Below are 20,411 nucleotides of genomic sequence, written 5' to 3' on the forward strand. Positions count from 1 at the left end.
TCTGCGGAATGTTTGTTCCATATTTATTTATTCATTTTAAATGTTTTCCTAATTTTTTAAGTTCATTCATAAATGTTAATTTTTTTTTTGGATCAAACATAATTTAATCTCCGGAATATTTATTCCATATTTATTATTTATTCCTTTGAGTTGCATTATGTATGTATTATTTTTTGAAAGGTCAGACAGTTGATTATATACTGATTATATTAACTGGATATTAGAATATTATTAATGAATGAAATTGATATCAAGGTATTTAATAAAAGCTTAGAAATTTCTTCTGCTTTATAAACTACAATTGCGTTAAGTATATCTGGTATTCGTTCCCGGGAGAAGTCAATTATTCCGAATATATTCCAGTCAATTTCGTACGGATTGTCCGCTTCATTTAGGAGCTTATTTAATGAGAGCAGAGTCGTTGTTTGTAGTTCATGACCAATTGATAATGATATGTAAACAATTGGTTGAGAATTTCAAGTTTAAGTCGGTCGATAAAGTAGTGTCAAGCCGAGTGAATTATATCAATATTTTGGTTATGATTATTAAATTTAAATTGTAATATTAGATTTCAATATTTGACATATTTTGTTTCTATTCATAATTATTTTCACAATTTTCGTATTCTGTTGTTTATTATCATTTTAAGGAATACGCCAAAATATTTACTCCAAAATATTTACTCTAACCATTATCCTTTGCTTTTAAACATATACCATGAGTGTAATCCCACCCCCCATTTAATCTTAATTCGAATATACAAGATATCAGTAAATTCCAATAGTGAAATTCAAGTACAATTCTACTCTAATTTAATAACTAAGCCCATGGGACTATACTATATTTTCATCAACTAAATCTATATTTCCATTTAATAAAAATTTCACTCTTCCCTGAGTATTCTATCTTTGTTGGGATGAATTGTTTCAATTTGCTGGTCATCTTACTATCCACTCACCTTTAGTAGTAGTCCACCCAAAATAAAGCTCATTTTATTTTTAACACATCACCAAGAATCTCTGGAGAACTGAAAATTATGGTTTTTTTTCCCAACCATTCTTTCTATATATAATCCATCTCTTAAATCTAAATACATCTTTGCATCCCCTACACATTGAGTCAATATTTTTAATATAGAGCTTATTTTTTAAATTATATATTAATGAGATGAGATAATTCTTTGGAAGTTTAAAGTCCCTTTCACGTTTATTGATGAGTAATCAAGGAAAAGGAGAAGATCCAGAATTTGGGAAATCAGGAAGAAAAAAGTAATAAATTATTAAAATGATTAAAAAAAATAAATTATAAATATTAATATTATTACCGTATTATGATAGATACCAATATATATGCGAGATTGGAATGGATTAGGCTACCCGCCAGACTGTCTCTACATCTGTGTGCAGCTAATCCTACTACTGCCATCATTAATATCTATTTTTTATTAATAAATATTAATATTCATCCTCCATTAGAAAGCTAGAGTGTTTTAAACAAAGACATTTGACCTGTAGTATACTATAACACAAATTGATTGCTCTAATTCAAAACTGATTATAATGACCCAACGACGTGCCATGGACGAGCCTCCGGAATCATTTTATCATGCTTATCAAAAGTTTATATCTTTGTCATTATTTAGAAAAAAATTTGTTATGCTTGAATAATTTTTCCAACATTATTTTTGAAATAAATTCTAATTAATCTGTTTGTAATTACCTCCTCGGTCAATCTTGATTATATTAACAAGTGAGATTACAGGTATCGAACTTGATATCTAAATATAGATATGATGTCATCAGTAGTTGAACAATAAAATCGATGAAGCGTGAAGCATCGAATTGATGATAATGGGTTAGGAGTTTGAGCCAGTCAGACTTGTATAATATTTACATCACTTGTTTGCTTGATAAGCCACGTTCAAAATCTATGTTACGTTTGTTTTCAATGTCAAAGGTCGGTGTGATCTTTAGACTGGGAACAATTGTGAAAACAGTGTGAGGTGTTTTAGTTTGTTCTTAACCACACTTGAGTCTGGAGTTAATTGATCCAACCGAGCAGCTAGCTCATGGTGGTTGTGTGACAACATTTTAAACTTGGGGCTTCTTATATTGTTGGATATATCAAGTACCAGTGTACAGAAAGTAAGTTGAAATATTTAGTAACTAAGATTATATTTGTAGGATATGAATGTTTATACAGTCATATCTCTCTATTAAACCGGTCTTCCTTGAACTGGCCTGAATTTGTGGTATTCTGGAAAGTCTGGTTTCATAATGAAGTTTACATAGGGAAATATTTCAGCTGAGGACCATAGGAACATTTTCTGTTATTCAAAGATCTATTTTTTGGGGAAATTAACTTATTTAGAAAGCTTTTAAAATTCAGATATTAAATATAAACACTATTTTTAGGCTAATAACAAAATATATTAATATATCAAGTAATATTAAAAAAAGATAAACGAATCTATATTAGTTTTGACATGGAGGAAACAATATATTATATTTTCCTTCAGTGGTTTCAGTTTAGTAACAAAATTAGGAAATAATCTAATGTTCATGACCTTTTTGATCTTCGAAACGTAATGAACAATAAAAAAACATAAACATTAATATTGACATTTTATACATATGTTTGCGTGCGAAAAAGTAAAGAAACACAGTTTTTTATTACCTGCATTATGTATAACATTAATAGATGCTATTAATGGTTGTAATAGTACAATATATGCCATATTAGTTATTGCGATAGTAAAACTGTGTTTGTAATAATATCTCTTTGTGGATTTCTGACATTTCCACTTTGTCATGTCATAAATGGACGGACATAGTGGTTTAGATTAGATGAGGTTATTTGGAGGACGAACTGTCAAACTTACCAATGTTCATTTGTCAGATTATGGTGTTTCCACCAACTTTTACTTGATTCTCTAGATGTTATATCTCAAAATGATCTATCGTAACAATTTCAATATGATTACAGCAGATTTGAGTAGTGTGTTTTAAAGTTTTCCATGTTTTAACTATCATAAATTGGGATTATTGGAGAATAAAAGCATAGATAACTTAACAGTAATGTACAAACAACTAAATGGGGCGTACTCTAGGATTGACCAAAAGCGTACACCTCGTTTTAAATTTGATTCTTTCACAATAGACATGAGACGTATTTCTAAAATAAATAACCTATTTCTAATTGTAGTGAATTTATTTTAGTTGGTTCCGAGCTTTCTCAGGCGTATATATTTCCACGCGACGTACACAGCTGTCACTGAATGATAACTCATACAAAAAGTATATTTAACTCAACTAGAACTTTTATTCCTTGTAATTCGATTAATACATCTTTCTACCACTACCAGTCAAGCCTTAATATTTTCTTTATCATCTTTCCGTTTATCTACCCTGATCTTATTCTCTCTTCTCCTTAATATCTATTACATTCCACTTTTATACTGGACATGCAAATTTTAGGCTTCAGAGGAGGATAACATTTTCCCTCCAAAAATTATACGATTTTGATTGGCTAATAATATAAGGCGGACCTGGTCTAAAGCATCCTTCTCTAAACACAGAGAATCACAACATAAATAATATGACACTAATTCATAACTCTGCTTCTGGTGGTCTGTATCAATAGAGCATGAGTAAATAATAGTATCCATGCACTAAATATCCACAAAATTAATATTGGCCCATGGGACTATACTCGATCAGTATTAGAAACTTTAGTTACTCCTTTATTAAAGTAAAATAATGTGTAATTTGTAGACTTTGGACTGTAAACTATTTCTAGAATATTTGTGTATCTAACCTTTGATGAGCGATAATGCTGATATTAAAGATCAGGTTTGTTGTAACATGTGTTGTCAATGAGTTGTTGGTGAAATGATTTCAGAACAATAGCGTTAATAAAGTTGATCATGTGACAGTTAGCAGTGTCAATAAGAAGCCTAATAAGCGTAGTGGTGTTCATTATACCAACACGCACATGTAAGAATTATTAGATTAATTGCTGTTATGTAATATAAAATCAATGGCGGATAGGATTTTGAAATAGGGATGGAATGAATGGCTGGCTGAGCTTGATTTGATGTCCTATCTTTTGCATTACAAATTGCGAAGTTTAGGGAGTTGGGGGCCTTTAAATAATAATATAATGATGGTAGCCTAATACAATGTTTCTAAGCACTTTACACAAAAAAAGGATCATTAAAATATTTAGTAGGTGTATTACAGATGCCACCTTAGTTCTCCTTTAATAGGGTGTAGTATTAGTGTCTCCTATAATTGTGTTACTTAATTTCTTACGCAAATGTTATACTGGAACCGTCTTTTGAAAAAGATGATGGTAAACATATTGAAACGAGACATTATCAACCTTTACCTACTTTGTTTTTAAGGAAATTGGGAGGTACGACGCAAACATTACTAGTGTTTCTCAACCTTAAAACATTTACAAAATATTAATGCATTGTCAATATATTTGTTTATACAAGTTAATATATTATGCAATATTATTAGTGTATTAGAAATTAAAATTGCTAAAATAAAAACAATATCTTTTATTCGATCAAGTAGAAAGTATTGTATTTTGAAAGTTGGTTATAAAAGCACGATATTATATAAACAATTTCTAATAATATCACAATTTATGATAGATGAACATATTAGGATCATATTGAATATAATATTTCCAGCAATAAGCACGTAGGACGGACACAATGATGTATCGTATATCATAGTTATTATTCCCGATGAAACCGTCAACACTCCACTGCCTTTATTCAGATGTTTTTATCTCAATAGAACCGTACATTAGTTTCATTAATCAACTTTCAACTCCATAAGCATTTATGTATAACTTTAATGATAACCAAAAGATCTATAAATTTAAAGTAAGAAAAAGTAATGACTACTTTATGAAATGCATTTTGATTGATTGGATTTTTTGACGTTTATTATGTCATCATCAGGAATATTGCTAGCAAAAAAAAACTTCTCTCAATCTTTATTTGAAATTGAATCTTAAGAAACAAAAAATTCATGCACAAATTATAAAGTATTGTCACCTAAAAACAAGAAAAATAACGATCAATAAATTAAACTTCGAATAGGCCATTTTGAATAGGTAATTTTGTAGTTTTAATCAAATTAAATTAACAAAAATAATAATTTCGCTTATAAAAAAGACCAAAAAAGGTTAACTTTAACCACAAACTTATTGACTTCCAAACAATTGGTTTCCGGTTGATTTTTTTTTTCTTTAATTATGTGGCTTTATTGGGTAAATTTGTTTTCTATCCAGTATTTGCTAAAAACTATAACTATTATGTGATATTAACACATTTTTTTAAAGACAGACAATGTCTAATTTAGTTTTTTTTAGCTCTTATAAATGTGTTTTCATACTTATATGCAACTTTTGATTGTCATGACATAAGAAATCTATGGTTTAGTCTTGATCACTATAGTATAAAATCAACTATTTGTACATGGTAATTTTGAAAATGTAACCAATTACAGTTAGCAGGACATACGGTTTTAACAGGCAATGTCCTTTTCAACTTTTACAAATGTGTAATTTCTTACTATATATATTTTGTAAGATTATGTCCTATCAACTGTGTAAACAGCACATGTGTAGTGAAATATACCACTGAAAGTACATACAAAAATAAACAGACAGTTTAAAAAAAGGTTTACAACCTTGTTGAACTTTATACTGTTAAAATTGAATATTTTCTTTGAAGGTGTGTTCTTGTATTTCAAGTACTGCTTGCCGCTTCCTTCTCTAGCTACAGTACTCTTCAGTACATTTTTTAAACCCAAGCCTCACTATAGTCTCTACTTATTTCGTATACCTCTGGCTATTCTTACCAAATCCATACTTGCCATATTTGACCAATACAATAATATTTGACCAGTACAATAATAATCTAATTGTCCATGTATTGTCGAAGCTAGATACATTCTACAAGGTATTTGACCATTTAATCCAATTTATTTATTGTACATATCCGATAAATTGGAGGTTATTAAATTTCCATGGCAATAGGTACTGTAGAGAACCATGTATTGCCACAGGCTTAAATAAAGACATTATCATTTTTGTTTGATTTTTTTTTTAAATGTAAAAATTTAGCAAATATTATTCCACCACCTACTCACCCTTTACTACAAAATTAATTGCTCTCAACAATTTATATTATTAGTATTTTGTCAGTTTAATTTAAAGATTCGACCTTCAAAATTCATGATAATCCGGTGGTGCTATTCCACTTTACCATGTTGAGTTACTGTTGCTCTATTAAATCTGAACATACCATCCACTCCTCCCCCCCCCCCTCCCCCCTTTTAGCGGTAGAATGTTTCCATATCAAATATCATATTTTAAATTTAACTTTTTTTTTACATTTCCTCAATATTGTTTATATCATTTAAGCTATTTATTTTAATATGTTACAGTTAATATTACATTAATCTACCATACATGTATTGTGGGAAAAAAAAAATAATTTTAATACACACCTGGGTTTGTTGCCATGAGTCACCAATGCATTGCCAATTATTTTATAGTCTTCAATAAAAATATTACCATTACTATTATTTGATGTTGATAGCTAGGTGATTCATATTTATTTCATATTTTTTATTAATTCATTATCCTTATACACCTCCAAATCCTAATCACAAGTTTCCAAATCTACATTACTGTACATCAAATATTCATTTAAAGCTCTGTCTACACTATCATTTTAGTTTGACAAAAAATTGTGCCCTAATATGATAGTTATATGCCCAAATATGGTAGTGATATGACATCATCATGTCCATATATGGGCACATTTTATTTGATCTGGCCACAGATACCAACAGCATTTTCATTTTTTTCCAGTAATTGGCCTTTGGATAACAATATTCATCTATTATGAATAATATATTCATTCGCCTTATTGTTAAATTACATAAATTAGACGAATATTTAATAATTAGTTATTTCCATTTTCATTTGTCTATTACAGATAATTTACCCAGATTTACTTCTAGCTAATTATATTTAAATTGTAACCTAATCAATACGAATCAATACGAGTTATAGACAAATTGATTATGATCTATCATGCTTGACCGAGTTTGTTGATTTTGTCAGTTACAGTAAATTAAATCAGTTGGAACATATTTGTGTAATGCATTTATGAAGAAAGATTTCAGAATTATGTAGATAATATTATTTATATTGTAACATTATGATTATTGAGATTTGAAAATCTGTTGTTTTTTCTTAAATATTATTTTTATTTTTATTTTATGCCTTTAGGCAATGTGGCCAAGGATTACCAATATTGAATTAATCACTGTCCTATCAGATAGGTGGTAATCCCCCTGATACAGGGGCTATTGTGTGAACCAGTTCACCGGGGTAACCCCTCTTTTTCGAATAATGAACTGGGTTCTTTAAAGTGCACACAGGTTATAACTGTGTACACTGGACCTACGGTTTATAGTCCTTATCCGAGAAGACTTGTTCCACCACCAGAACTAGGAGCGAGTCGGCCTCGAACCCTTGCCGATGTTGTTGTTGGCTCTTTAGGTACGGTAAACGGCGCCCCTGCCTTAACCGCTCGGCCATATGACTCGCTCAAACCGTAGTGATATGGGGGTAATCTGTATTCTTCTAATTTAGCCAGTTGATTCTCGCTACTATATCATAGACTCCAACCTTATTAACCTAACCGTCCATGATGCCAGATCACATATGATTCACATGTACTGCTGTATTATGGAATTTGCCTATAATACTGGCTAAATATTGTCATATTTCGCGATACAGAACTGAGAATCTGTTGCGTTTATAAACAAGCGCTTGTGTTTTTTCCCATAAGGGCCTCAATTATCTATTTTTTGGCTGCCTCGTTTCTAAATTTCTTGAACTCCTATTATGCCCTATAGTTGTATATCTTCAATATAGCATGTTAAAACATACAGTGTTACTATTAAACTCGTCTAACGAAGTTGATCAGAAACCATTGGAATTACAATGAGAGGAATTTAATGTGAAATTAACGAGGCTAATAATAATGAACCTAATCAATGTTGTTCAAAGGTCATGTAGCTTATTGCCAATTAGTTTTCATGTAAACATTATTATGGTTGAACTCTACAATTTTGGTAAAATTAAAGATGTATTGTCTCTCAAAAACATGAAAAATGAAGATTAATGAAAACAGAATTTAAATAGGTCATTCTGTAGTTTTAATAAAGTTATTCACTTCTGTAGAAAAAAAAACCCCAAAATATTGACAAATAGACAAAATAAACGCTTTCTTTTAACCAAAAACTCTTTTTTTTCTCAATCCAGTTTTTTGTCAAAGTGAATTACTGTGACATTAAAATTATGAACAAAATATTTTTCAGGGGACAATATATCTCAATAATTCTCTATAATGTATCTGAAAAAATGACATTTTAAAAACTTTTTTGACCATAATAAAAAAGATATTGGCACTGACAGAAAATATCAATAACTCATTCGTTTTACCTGCATCTGGCTATTAATGTAAATTATGACTTGAAACCCAATTAAATTTGCAAGGTTATTGAATATTACATTATTATTGATGTTATGTATGGATATTTTTTATCTATGGATTTTATTTATGGATATTCTAATAGCTTCGAAATTTGGAATGCTTAAGTGGATTCAGTATTTTTAAATATTGTAAAATGTGCTGAACTTATTATCTTAAGCTCTGTCTACACTATCAAACTTTATGTGACAACAAAATGTGCCCATATCATGTCATATCACTACCATATTTGGGAATATCACTACCGTATTTGGATACATGACACGTTCTTTGTCAAATTAGGTTGATAGTGTAGACAGCTTACTGCGACTATGGAGTGGAGGCTCAGAAATTGTTAGTAGATGGAAAAATTTTAATAATATTACAAATGATAAAAGATTGCCGTAAATGATGATAATAATGATAAAATCTTTATTTTAAAACGGATGGTTAAGTGTATGTATATGTAATAATGACATTTTAAAAACTTTTCTGACCAAAGAAAAGCCCTTAAAAATGTTGGCGCTGGGTGATGGGTGTACACATTTGGAATTGGTGTGACTGTCCATCACAACTGTACTGTACACCTAAAATGAGCTGATTATAGGCTAGTAGTATTGAAGTAGTTGTTGTTCTAAAGCAATAGTTTATCTGTAAATTATACATTTGTAACATTCTATTATTGCCCATATCATTACTATACTTCTTAATAGGGTGTTTGATTTCCTATCTAGATAAAGGTAATCAAAGTCTATACATCCATTTTATCATATTGTCCGCTATAATCTGTTCTTTTTTATCTATTCATCCGCCCGTTAGACAGGCGTCACTCTTACTCTGTGAATTGTCTGATTAAAGTGTAGTCAGCCATTTACTTTATTTAGTTTAATTATAATTCGTACTTCTGACCCCTTTTGTTTTTGAAAATGAAATGCAATTAACAGCTTGAAAGTAAAGTACAACTCGATTCTCTGTACTATATATCCACATATGTGCCATTATGTATTCTGTATTATAGGCAAATTCTATATACAGTATCACATGTATATCACATGTGTTGCTATTTTATGTTAATGTTAGGTTTATGGTTATATCCTAATACAGGTGTCATATGAGATACTGTATCATAGAATTAGGCTATGATACTGTGCACAATTATATATACATTTACCAAAAATAGATTAAAAGTACATTTTGATTTTTAAACCAACTACGCTTTTATCTTCAAGATACATATTTTAATTTCATTACCATTATTATTGTTAATATTTATTTTTAAAATTATATTATTTATTTATCTTATTTTTATTAAATGTTCTTTTGTGTAAAAATAACAGAAAAAAAAAGGTGTGACTTGTGTGTTGCTATTCACTCATTTACCATCTTATTTCATTAATGAAATTACGATTTCTAAAGATGTATTAAAAGTCTTGTATCTGTTAAAAGGACATTTCCTCTAACAATTGAACACTAGAATAAAGGACCATTGTCTTTCAAGTATTTAACGTCTTTTGTGCTCTTATCTTCACCTGACTTGTCTAGTGGTAGTAATTACCAAAGTACTGTTTGAGTCATAATATTGAATTTAAAATGAGTTTGAAGCCAGCATCGATAGAAAAAAACCAAACTATTGGATCTACTGCACTGGAATACTTTGTAGCACGACCTTGGTTATAGTTCTATTGTTATTGTTGGAACAGGATAGTCGGATTGAGTGACTCATTGAATTGATGTGTTCTGGAACAATAGATTTGTAGTATTTGGAATTGCCCATAAGTTACGTTGAATCTAGGATTACGATCATTTTAAAATTTGAAGGTAAAACGTTTTTTAATTCTTTGAAGATAGATTATTGGGCGTTAATATAGTGTGTGTATGGTTAACCTTTAAATTGAGATTTAATTGACGTCAATATAGGCAACAGGCTGGATGGTTATGCATATGCCGACATAGAGGAATATACTGTAGGGATCAATATGTATGGATTCGTATGTGGAGGTAGGAATGGCTATATCTATTTAGTTGGCTACTACGGTTAGGTTATACCGTCTAAAATATACAAGAGTTAAATGGATCCATTTGGAGGCTACAGTAGACTAGTAGAAAGATGGATAGGTACAGTATCTACTAGGTTATTGTTAAGAATAAATTTGTGGTTGGATTGTAATCGGAATTGGGGATTATCCTACCTGTTGGTAGGTATGATCTAAAGCTCTGTTTACACTATCAAACTTATGTGAAAATGTGACGTGCCCATATATGGACATGATGATGTCATACCACTACCATATTTGGGCACATCACACTTTTTTTTCAAACCAGTTTAATAGTGTAGACAGAGCTTTAAAGCTCAGGTACAGGCATGAATTTATTTTAAACATAATATCTGGTTAATTGTACATACCGGTAAATCAAATATTTGTAATAAAAATTAATTTCCCTTAAAATAGTCAAATAAAATTCTGCTATAAAAACCAGGAAGACTTTTTTTCAGTAGTTAGGTAGTTAAGCCTACTGTAATAACATGTCTGATGACTCCCTAGAAGGACAAAAAAAGATGGTGGAATGGATAATTTTTGCTATAGCATAAAAATAAAACTTGAAGTTGAATAAAAATACCATAATTAACACAAATAAAATCCCAAAAATGATGAAACATAGGGCAAACTATAGATCGATAATTTTTGGAATGTATGATCAATAGAATTTTTTTGCCCGCACCTGGCCTTTAAGTTTAGATTTAATAATAGGAGAAACTGTAGGATAAATGTCTTACTTTAGGGTCAATACAAAAATGTATTAGGTAACCAAAATTTAATGGATTTGGAAGTACACAATATTCTGTATAGTTTTTGTTTTCATTTTGTTGTCGTTTTGCTTTCTCTTGCCTTTCTTTTGGAGACTTTTTGTATAAATAGAATTGCATTGATATGATTTGTAGGCCTATAGGGCAGAAAGTATGCAATACAGATATTAAAATGAACATTGCAAAACATATTACTATACTACTGTACTTATGATAACCAAACTAAATTAATCGTTCTAAGTAGCTTAGACATTAAAAACAAATTTAAAGTAACTTTAATTTGGTTAAATTGTGAAAATTAAGGAGCATGCAAAAATAATTGAAAGTGCAGAGTTAAATTTATAACACACAAGAAAGTACAAAGTAATAAATTATTATTAGCTCATTAACTACACCCAAATATTATTCATATAAACAAGAATATGGCTTGATATATTAAAATTGGAATTTCACAAAGAATGCATTCGTTGCTTTTAACTCATCTGCTATGAAAAATAAATGAAGACGTTTGCCGTTAATTGAGCAATCGTACTCGATATTTTGAATAATTTATAGTTGTGCGTGTTAAATTTCATACAGTGATCGACATAGAGGCACAAATGTTTTGATCAACATTTGTGAATTCTTGAAGGTGCATTCATGTTTCTGCGTCAAATATATAATAATCAAAATGGCTAATGTATTTTCTGACATTTGGACAACTTTAACAGATCAAAGTTCACAACAAATGTTTGAACTTTGACTTTTAAAACAGTTTGTAAACACAATATATGTAACATTTACGAAATTAGAAAAACCCTTTTAAAACATTTTTGCTGTTATTATTGTTTGAAGTCTGGAGGGATAGCAAACAACCCAAGATTCATTAATGAAACCTTCAGAACATAATTTTAGTAATAATTAAACACTTTATTTTTATATTTAAAAGATAACTATTATTTATATATGTCTTAGCAAGGTCAGGTAAGAACATGCATTATTGAAATTGATATCAACATACAAACGACATATATAAATAAACATGTAATAGTAATGGTCATTAAACAACATTTGTAGCACTCTAAAGCTACACTATAAAACTTTATGTGGTTAAAAAAATGTGCCCATATATGTACATGATGATGTCATATCGCTACCATATTTGAGCATATCACTACCATATTTGAGCATATCACTACCATATTTGAGCATATCACTACCATATTTGAGCATATTACTACCATATTTGGTCACATTACATTTGCTGTCACAAAAAGTTTGATAGTGTAGACAGCGCTTTACACTGTTAATAGTACTAACTATTTAAACACAAAATACAATAGACTGTTCACCTATTAAAGGGACATTCTTTGGAACCAACAAATCAGGAGTGTGTCATCTAGATAGGAGTTCATCATAGTAGTAGAATTAATTTACATATATTTCCCCTTTTCTTTTAATAGAATGTCCCCTTAATTGTGATATCCTCTGAGAGGTGGAATTTACTGCAGTCGAATTCTGATCTTTCTTTCTGCTTTTTTTTGCGTGCCAGGTACTACAAAACATCTTAGAAAAAAGGGCATTCTATTTCAGAAGCCATAATTGATTTATTTTTACAGTAATTTCCTTTGTGATATTTTAATAGTTGTAGTTTAGCTATTCAACACATTTTTTATTCAGATTTCAACGCAGAATGTAAATCTGTTACATGCTCGCTTTAAGACCTTGTACGGCAAGCATATCAATCAACCACAATAAGCAATTTCCTACTTATGTCACAACATGAATTTGACACCATATTGGTTGTAAATCGTGTTCTTATTTCTCATACCTGTTTAACTTATGCCAAGAATCTCATTTTAAGATGTTGGAAATATTGATGATGATTTTACTGTCCTCATTTTCCTTATGGTAAATGAGCATCTATTGTAACCTTTGTTCGTGACCTTTTGACCTCCACTTCAATGGCCGCCATCTTTGATTCTTGTGCCAACATTATTGGTTATTTTCTCTCCAAATATTTTAATCATGACCGCCAATGGTCAACATCTTGGCCTGGCTTCTGCATTTGTTATGTAACTCCCAGCGAGCTAAATGTACTCATGCGATTTGATAAATTATCTTTTCGTTGTCGTTCAACAATTAATGTAATCTCTTTCTTAGTCTCTATGGTCACATGGACTTCAAGTTTAATGTAATCTCTTTCTTAGTCTCTATGGTCACATGGACTTCAAGTTTAATGTAATCTCTTTCTTAGTCTCTATGGTCACATGGACTTTAATCTAGTAATCATTAGCTTCTTCAGACATGATTTATGCGAGTATAGTTTACTTAATTCTTATTTTATTAGAATATAATAAATAAAAAATTTATCTGCAAACTGAATCAATATACCTTGCCTACTAGCGTGTCGTTTATTGTAGCGTGCATGGTATTTTCATAGGTTTCAGGAACTGCCTCTTTATACGATTTACATTATAGTTGTATAATATTACCTTTTATGACAGGCTGATAAATGTTTGCAATAAAAGTTTCAATCATGCAACGACACTAGAATATTTTTTATTGATTTTTTAGGCAATTCACTTTATTTTAAGCGATAATCTACGAAGGTTGAATTAGATTTTCCTGTAAACAAAACGAGTTGTCATCATCTGGATAATTTGTTAAGGAGAGAGACATTAAAGATATATTATCCCCCTAACAATTTTTTATGCCATTTTAATGTCAATAGTTATTCAGTTTGACCAAAAACTGGATCGGGAAAAAAAAATATTTACCTGGAAAAATATAATTTAAAATGTTCTTTGATTAAAATTAAATGTTTCCTTTTTTATAAGTGAACTAATTTTTTTTTACAGAAGTGAAAAACTTTATTAAAACTGAAAAACAGCTTATTTAAAGTCTGATTTTATTTATCTTCATTTTTTATGTTTTTGGGGATGATACATCTTTCATTTTTTAAATAAACACTACTATGCTTTATTAATTGTTTTCACTTTAAATACCAGCTTACTGTTTTTCAAAGTAGTTTTAAAATATCATTGAATAGAAGAGGTATTAAAGTTTATAGCTGTGTCATCATGGTTGGTTATTGCATAACATGTTAGACTAAGTACCAGTTTATATTCAGTATTATTTTTTTGTTGCTTCCAAAATAAAATTCACCGTAAACCTAAAATATTCAGAGGATCAAATGCAAGGTATTTCTTTGTATTTTTTAATTCTTGAGCTTATTTGACATCACAATATGTTGTTTAAATTTAAAGTCTAACTACAATTTATTATTATTCTATGATAGAATAACACCATGTTATCTTTAGACTAGAACTTAAAATAATCTATTTTATTTCAGTTTTAATTTTTAATGTTTGTATCAGTATGATGCCAAAATATCTTCATTTTAAAACTTTTTATTGTTTTCAACTTTTTGGTAAAGATTTACCTTTTTATATCTTCATATTTTTAATGTTTCATTTCTGTTATATTTATATACTTTTAATTTTGTTTGAGCAAAGAAATTTAAGTTTCTAAGCAAATTGTTCAATGAGTACAACATTGTGAATTCCATTCGATAATACAAACAAATTTGAGAACATTTTTCTTTCTCTTCTCATAAGAAATGCTAAATATATTTGTAGGTTGTTAAACAAGAATACATTACACATTTTACTGTCGACATAGTATTTTATTGAGATTGTGATACATTAACGCTACATCAAAATTACACCAATAACATGAAAATTACACCAATTTTGATCAAAACTTCATTATGTTAACGGTTTTCCAATCACAATGTTCACACGTTCGTTACTCGTTGTTCCTTATGCATTATTTCAATGAACTGCTGATGGACGTGGTTTGTAATACCATCATTTCAAACTCTCATCATTTTATTTCCGACTGACTGCAAACACAATATTGCTTCAAGCGTTATTAGTGATGATATTTACTCGCAGCAATGTCCACTCTTCTGGGATGGTAAACAAACATTTTAATGTCACTTTCTTCGGAAACTAAATGAAAAATTGACAGGTAATATGTCCCTAGTATTTCAATCAACCTTTTAATATTTTTTTTTTTTTCCTAATTATCCGACTGGTCTAAATGTTGTTAAAATTAATAATGGCTGAGAAAAGTTGATGTTTTGAATTGTTTATCATGTTTTTGACGGCTTCTTGAAATGACACGATGCAAACAAGCTTCAAACTGCTAATTGCGTTTTTTAGTGGACACATTAGCATAATGGCTGCAACTAATGTAGTAGTTAGTAGCGGTTTAACACGGTACATTATTGGTTTTGCCCGTTGCAGACATCTATTAATAGTTTTGTAACAAAATGACTCAGTTTCTTCTTTTTTTTTTCCTGCTGCATGTACTACTGTACATATATTTTACCACACTTGTGCAATCATTATATTTTGTTTATTGCTGAATGCACATTAACATTGAAATATGTTGTAATAACAATCTTGTAGTGCTACTATGGGGCATAATAGATGTACCGTATTGGTTGTAATACAGCAGGATTTAAAAACTACATATACTAGTTATGAACAGTAGAACCCCATCTTTGGTAAAAACCCTATCTTTGGGAAAAACCCTATCTTTGGGAAAAAACCCTATCTTTGGGAAAAACCCTATCTTTGGGAAAAACCCCATCTTTTTTAAAAAACCCTATCTTTGTTAAAAAACCCTATCTTTGTGGAAAAACCCTATCTTTGGGAAAAACCCTATCTTTGTTAAAAAACCCTATCTTTGTTAAAAAACCCTATCTTTGGTAAAAACCCCATCTTTGTTAAAAAACCCTATCTTTGTTAAAAAACCCTATCTTTGTTAAAAAACCCTATCTTTGTTAAAAAACCCTATCTTTGTTAAAAAACCCTATCTTTGTTAAAAAACCCTATCTTTGTTAAAAAACCCTATCTTTGTTAAAAAACCCTATCTTTGTTAAAAAACCCTATCTTTGTTAAAAAACCCTATCTTTGTTAAAAAACCCTATCTTTGTTAAAAAACCCTATCTTTGGTATAAAAACCCTATCTTTGGTATAAAAAAAACCCTATCTTTGTTAAAAAAAACCCTATCTTTGTTAAAAAACCCTATCTTTGTTAAAAAACCCTATCTTTGTTAAAAAAACCTATCTTTGGTAAAAACCCCATCTTTGTTAAAAAACCCCATCTTTGTTAAAAAATCCTATCTTTGTTAAAAAATCCTATCTTTGTTAAAAAACCCTATCTTTGGGAAAAACCCTATCTTTGGGACATCCTCCAACAGCTCTATTCAGAGATGTCTCTATTAATGGACACAGGTTGGAGGACACCCCTATTAGGGTGACATTTTGTTAGGTTCTGAATTGGAGTTCAACTGTATAAAATATACATTTTATCAGTGATTTTGATAATTTAACTTCAACTATGTTCAACATAAAAATATATAATTGACAAACAATGATAAGGTGTAGAAACTAATCAAAGCTTAACACAATCAAAGCTATACAATTAAATCATCATAGTATTAATAATATATTATTGCGCACCTATCAGTTTAGAATTAATGTTCTTTGCATGTCGTGTTTATATATACTGGGACGAACCCACACGAGACAAAAAAAATATATTGCGTTATTTGTTTTGATCGAAATGTGCTTAATAGTCAGACAGGAAATATATGCTATTAATAATTATTGAACATTTGATTAAATTTATATTACATGTGAATGCTTTAATGTTATTACTGAAGTGTGCATGTATTGATTACACATGTTACTATTTCTAAGTTAAGAGGTTGTTTGAAATAAAGCACTTTTATAAGAATTTTACTATAGCTCCTTTAAGTATAATTTATTGTGGAAGGAATAAGATATATGTCGTCATTCTCGCTGTGCATTCTCCTCTCGTATTTTCTCGAAACATTAAATTTTTCCGTTTTCTGTATATTGTTTTCTTTGTAATCAAACATTTTTATGGCCACAAGAAGTCATGAAATGGTTGGAAATGCAGCCTTAGCTGGTTGAAAATGGCATCCCTAGCTGGTTGGAAATGGCACCCCTAGCTGGTTGGAAATGGCATCACTGATTGCTTGAAAATGACACAAAACTGTTTCTGTGTTTTTGATATGATTATGAACTCTGAACTCAACATTTCTGTTGGATGTAAGTTTTTGATTTTTCTAATTTTCTTCTACAGCTAATAATATCAGTGAAGAGAACCTGTACCGAATCAACGGAGGACGATACGTAAATTACGAGATGATGCAGCGAGGTGAGTTGCCTCCCCCTCCTGGGACCCCTCCTACTGAAATCAGGAAGAAGAAGAAAGGGATTAAAAAGTTATTTGTCAGGTAAGATCAGTTCATTTCTTTATAGTTTTTTAATTAGATGTAGTCTTACTATATTATTCAATTAATGTATAATGTTATATGTAAAATAATATGATAAAAACAACATTAAAACTTAAATACTGTAGATAAGTGATAAGAGAAATTTAATTGATAGATTTGTTTAAGAGATAATAACGTGTATTGGTTGAAAAGTTTATCAAGAACATGGCATTATGAACAAGGCATTGTAAACAAGGCATAATGAACATGACATGAACATGGCATTATGAACGGAGCATTATGAACATGGCATTATGAACATGGCATTATGAACCAGGCATTATGAACATGGTATTATGAACATAGCATTATGAACATGGTATTATGAACATGGCATTATGAACATGGTATTATGAACATGGAATTATGAACAAGGAATTATGAACATGTAATTATGAACATGGCATTATGAACAAAGCATTATGCACAAGACATTATGAACCAGGCATTATGAACATGGTATTATGAACATAGCATTATGAACATGGTATTATGAACATGGAATTATGAACATGGTATTATGAACATGGAATTATGAACATGTAATTATGAACAAGGAATTATGAACATGGCATTATGAACATAAGAAAACAAACTTCAAATGTATGTATTTTTTTTTTACAGGCTGAAGCGTTCTGGCTCAACCCAAATTGCTTCAGATGATGAAGAAGCACCCATGGGGTTCCAAAGAGGGGGGCGGCTAAGGGCCACTGCAGGGGCACGTCTTGGCTGGTCCAGAGACATCAAATCAAATGGGTAAGACATTATGATTATTATTAATAATAATCATTATTGTGTGTAGATTGATGTGAGAATTGTATTAATTTAAGATTAATGAAATTTTAATATGTGTTTTTTGCGGAACTTGAAACACCAAACAACTTCTACAAAGGTGCGTGCCGTTTTATCCGTTATTAAAACTCACTGAATAATATTTATAATTCTTATTCGCCGATTTAATGTTTTAGATGTTCACTGAAAATAAAACTAGGACTACCGTATATTTCGGTGTATAAGTCGCACTTTTGACACGCAAATTTGACCTCTAAATTAAGGGTGCGTCTTATACACCGAACATAAATGCCTCACCACACAGATTGTACATAGGCCTAGGCTATCGTCACCTCGTTTGCTAGGCCTGAGTAGGCTAGGCCTAGCTACAGTAACTAACTAACGTAACGGCAACCTGCTTCTGCCTAGGCCTAGTTTTCAAGTCATTTTAGCATGATGTTATACTAAATATGATGAAAAGATTTGTTCATTATGGCGCTCCGATAAAATTTCATTTGTAAACGTGTACGACGTCGTACGATTGGAATAGTATTTATTTATACAGTAGTTATACGCACGATCGCCGTACCCCAAGTGCAAGCCCTTCTTTTGGTGACACATGGTGTACGGTATTCGACTAGTATATTCTCCAGGTGATTATAGCATGGACCTAGCGTACACACTTCTCGGATACATAGATACTAATCGAATACGATTGTCCGTGAAAACGTGCGCCCTCTCAAAATGATCGAGCGAGGCTAGCCCACACACGTGCGTGTTACACACACGGTCATGCACTCGATGTTGCGGCGAAACTCATGAATAACAAGTTAGAAAGAACTTGTTGAGGCTGGGCGCGGCCGAGCCTAGGTAAGAAAAAACCTAAATAAAGGACGCCGTTGTAGATATAACAAAATATATTATTACAATAATATTGATTACAATTTAAAAAAACATTGTTTTGATGAAATATAAGGGGCGTCTTATACATCGACGATATAAAAAATACCGATATTTTACTCTCAGTTGGGGGTGCGTCTTATACACAGGTGCGACTTATACACCGAAATATACGGTAATAAGAAAATTATAATAGTTGTTTAAAAGCAGACAATATGAACATATTGTAATCAAACAAAATAAGATAACTGAAACCTATATGTTAGTTTCACAACTTGAATTGCTTAGGTCAAATGTCATCGATCGTTGCCTCTTAAGTGTCCTGTAGATGAATTCTGCCAAGAAGCTTTTAAAACACTGCATTAGTTCAAATATAACAGTTATGTGATGAGAGCTTTCCATACATAATTTATCCTTTGCAGTTAATATTTGATGTATTCTGGTATTTGTGTCTACAAACTTTTCTAAATAAAGACCGTTCTATTATGGTACCCTCCAATTATAGACCAGTTAATATTTGATGTATTCTGGTATTTGTGTCTCCAAAAAATAAAAACCTTTCCATTATGGTACCTTCCAATTATAGACCAGTTAATAATAATTTATCATTTGCAGTTAATATTTGATGTATTCTGGTATTTGTGTCTACAAGTCTGTTCTATATAAAGACCGTTCCATTATGGTACCCTCCAATTATAGACCAGTTAATATTTGATGTGTTTTGATATTTGTTCTGGTGAATGTGCATAATATAAAGTAGAAGTGAAGACTAAGTTCTTTTGTAACAGATATATTTTTCACAGAATCTAGTTCTTTAAAACATGATCTATCAAATTCAATAATCAATAATTATCAATAATCAATTCCTTCAAATATCCAGTCCAGTTTAGTGCCCTGCCAAACCAAACAAAGAACAATTGTTGAATTGATTTTATTTGTTATTATTATTCTTTCTAAACAACGTCCTTGAGTCAATATTATTTTACAAAACTGTTAATGTAGTA

General features: G+C 30.4%; 1 protein-coding gene across 20 annotated transcripts in view; it reads left to right on the forward strand.

The window, feature by feature from the left end:
- LOC140053840 (liprin-beta-1-like) overlaps window positions 1-20,411 on the forward strand; it is a 125,535-nt gene that overhangs the window by 80,104 nt on the left and 25,020 nt on the right. For all 20 annotated transcript variants that reach the window (XM_072098527.1, XM_072098539.1, XM_072098531.1 and 17 more), the window contains 2 exons: window positions 17,544-17,697; window positions 18,361-18,492. In XM_072098527.1, the coding sequence (XP_071954628.1) occupies window positions 17,544-17,697; window positions 18,361-18,492 (286 nt within the window). The remainder of the gene's footprint in view (window positions 1-17,543; window positions 17,698-18,360; window positions 18,493-20,411) is intronic.

Source organism: Antedon mediterranea, chromosome 7 (genome assembly GCF_964355755.1).
Source record: "Antedon mediterranea chromosome 7, ecAntMedi1.1, whole genome shotgun sequence".
Classification (NCBI taxonomy): domain Eukaryota; kingdom Metazoa; phylum Echinodermata; class Crinoidea; order Comatulida; family Antedonidae; genus Antedon; species Antedon mediterranea.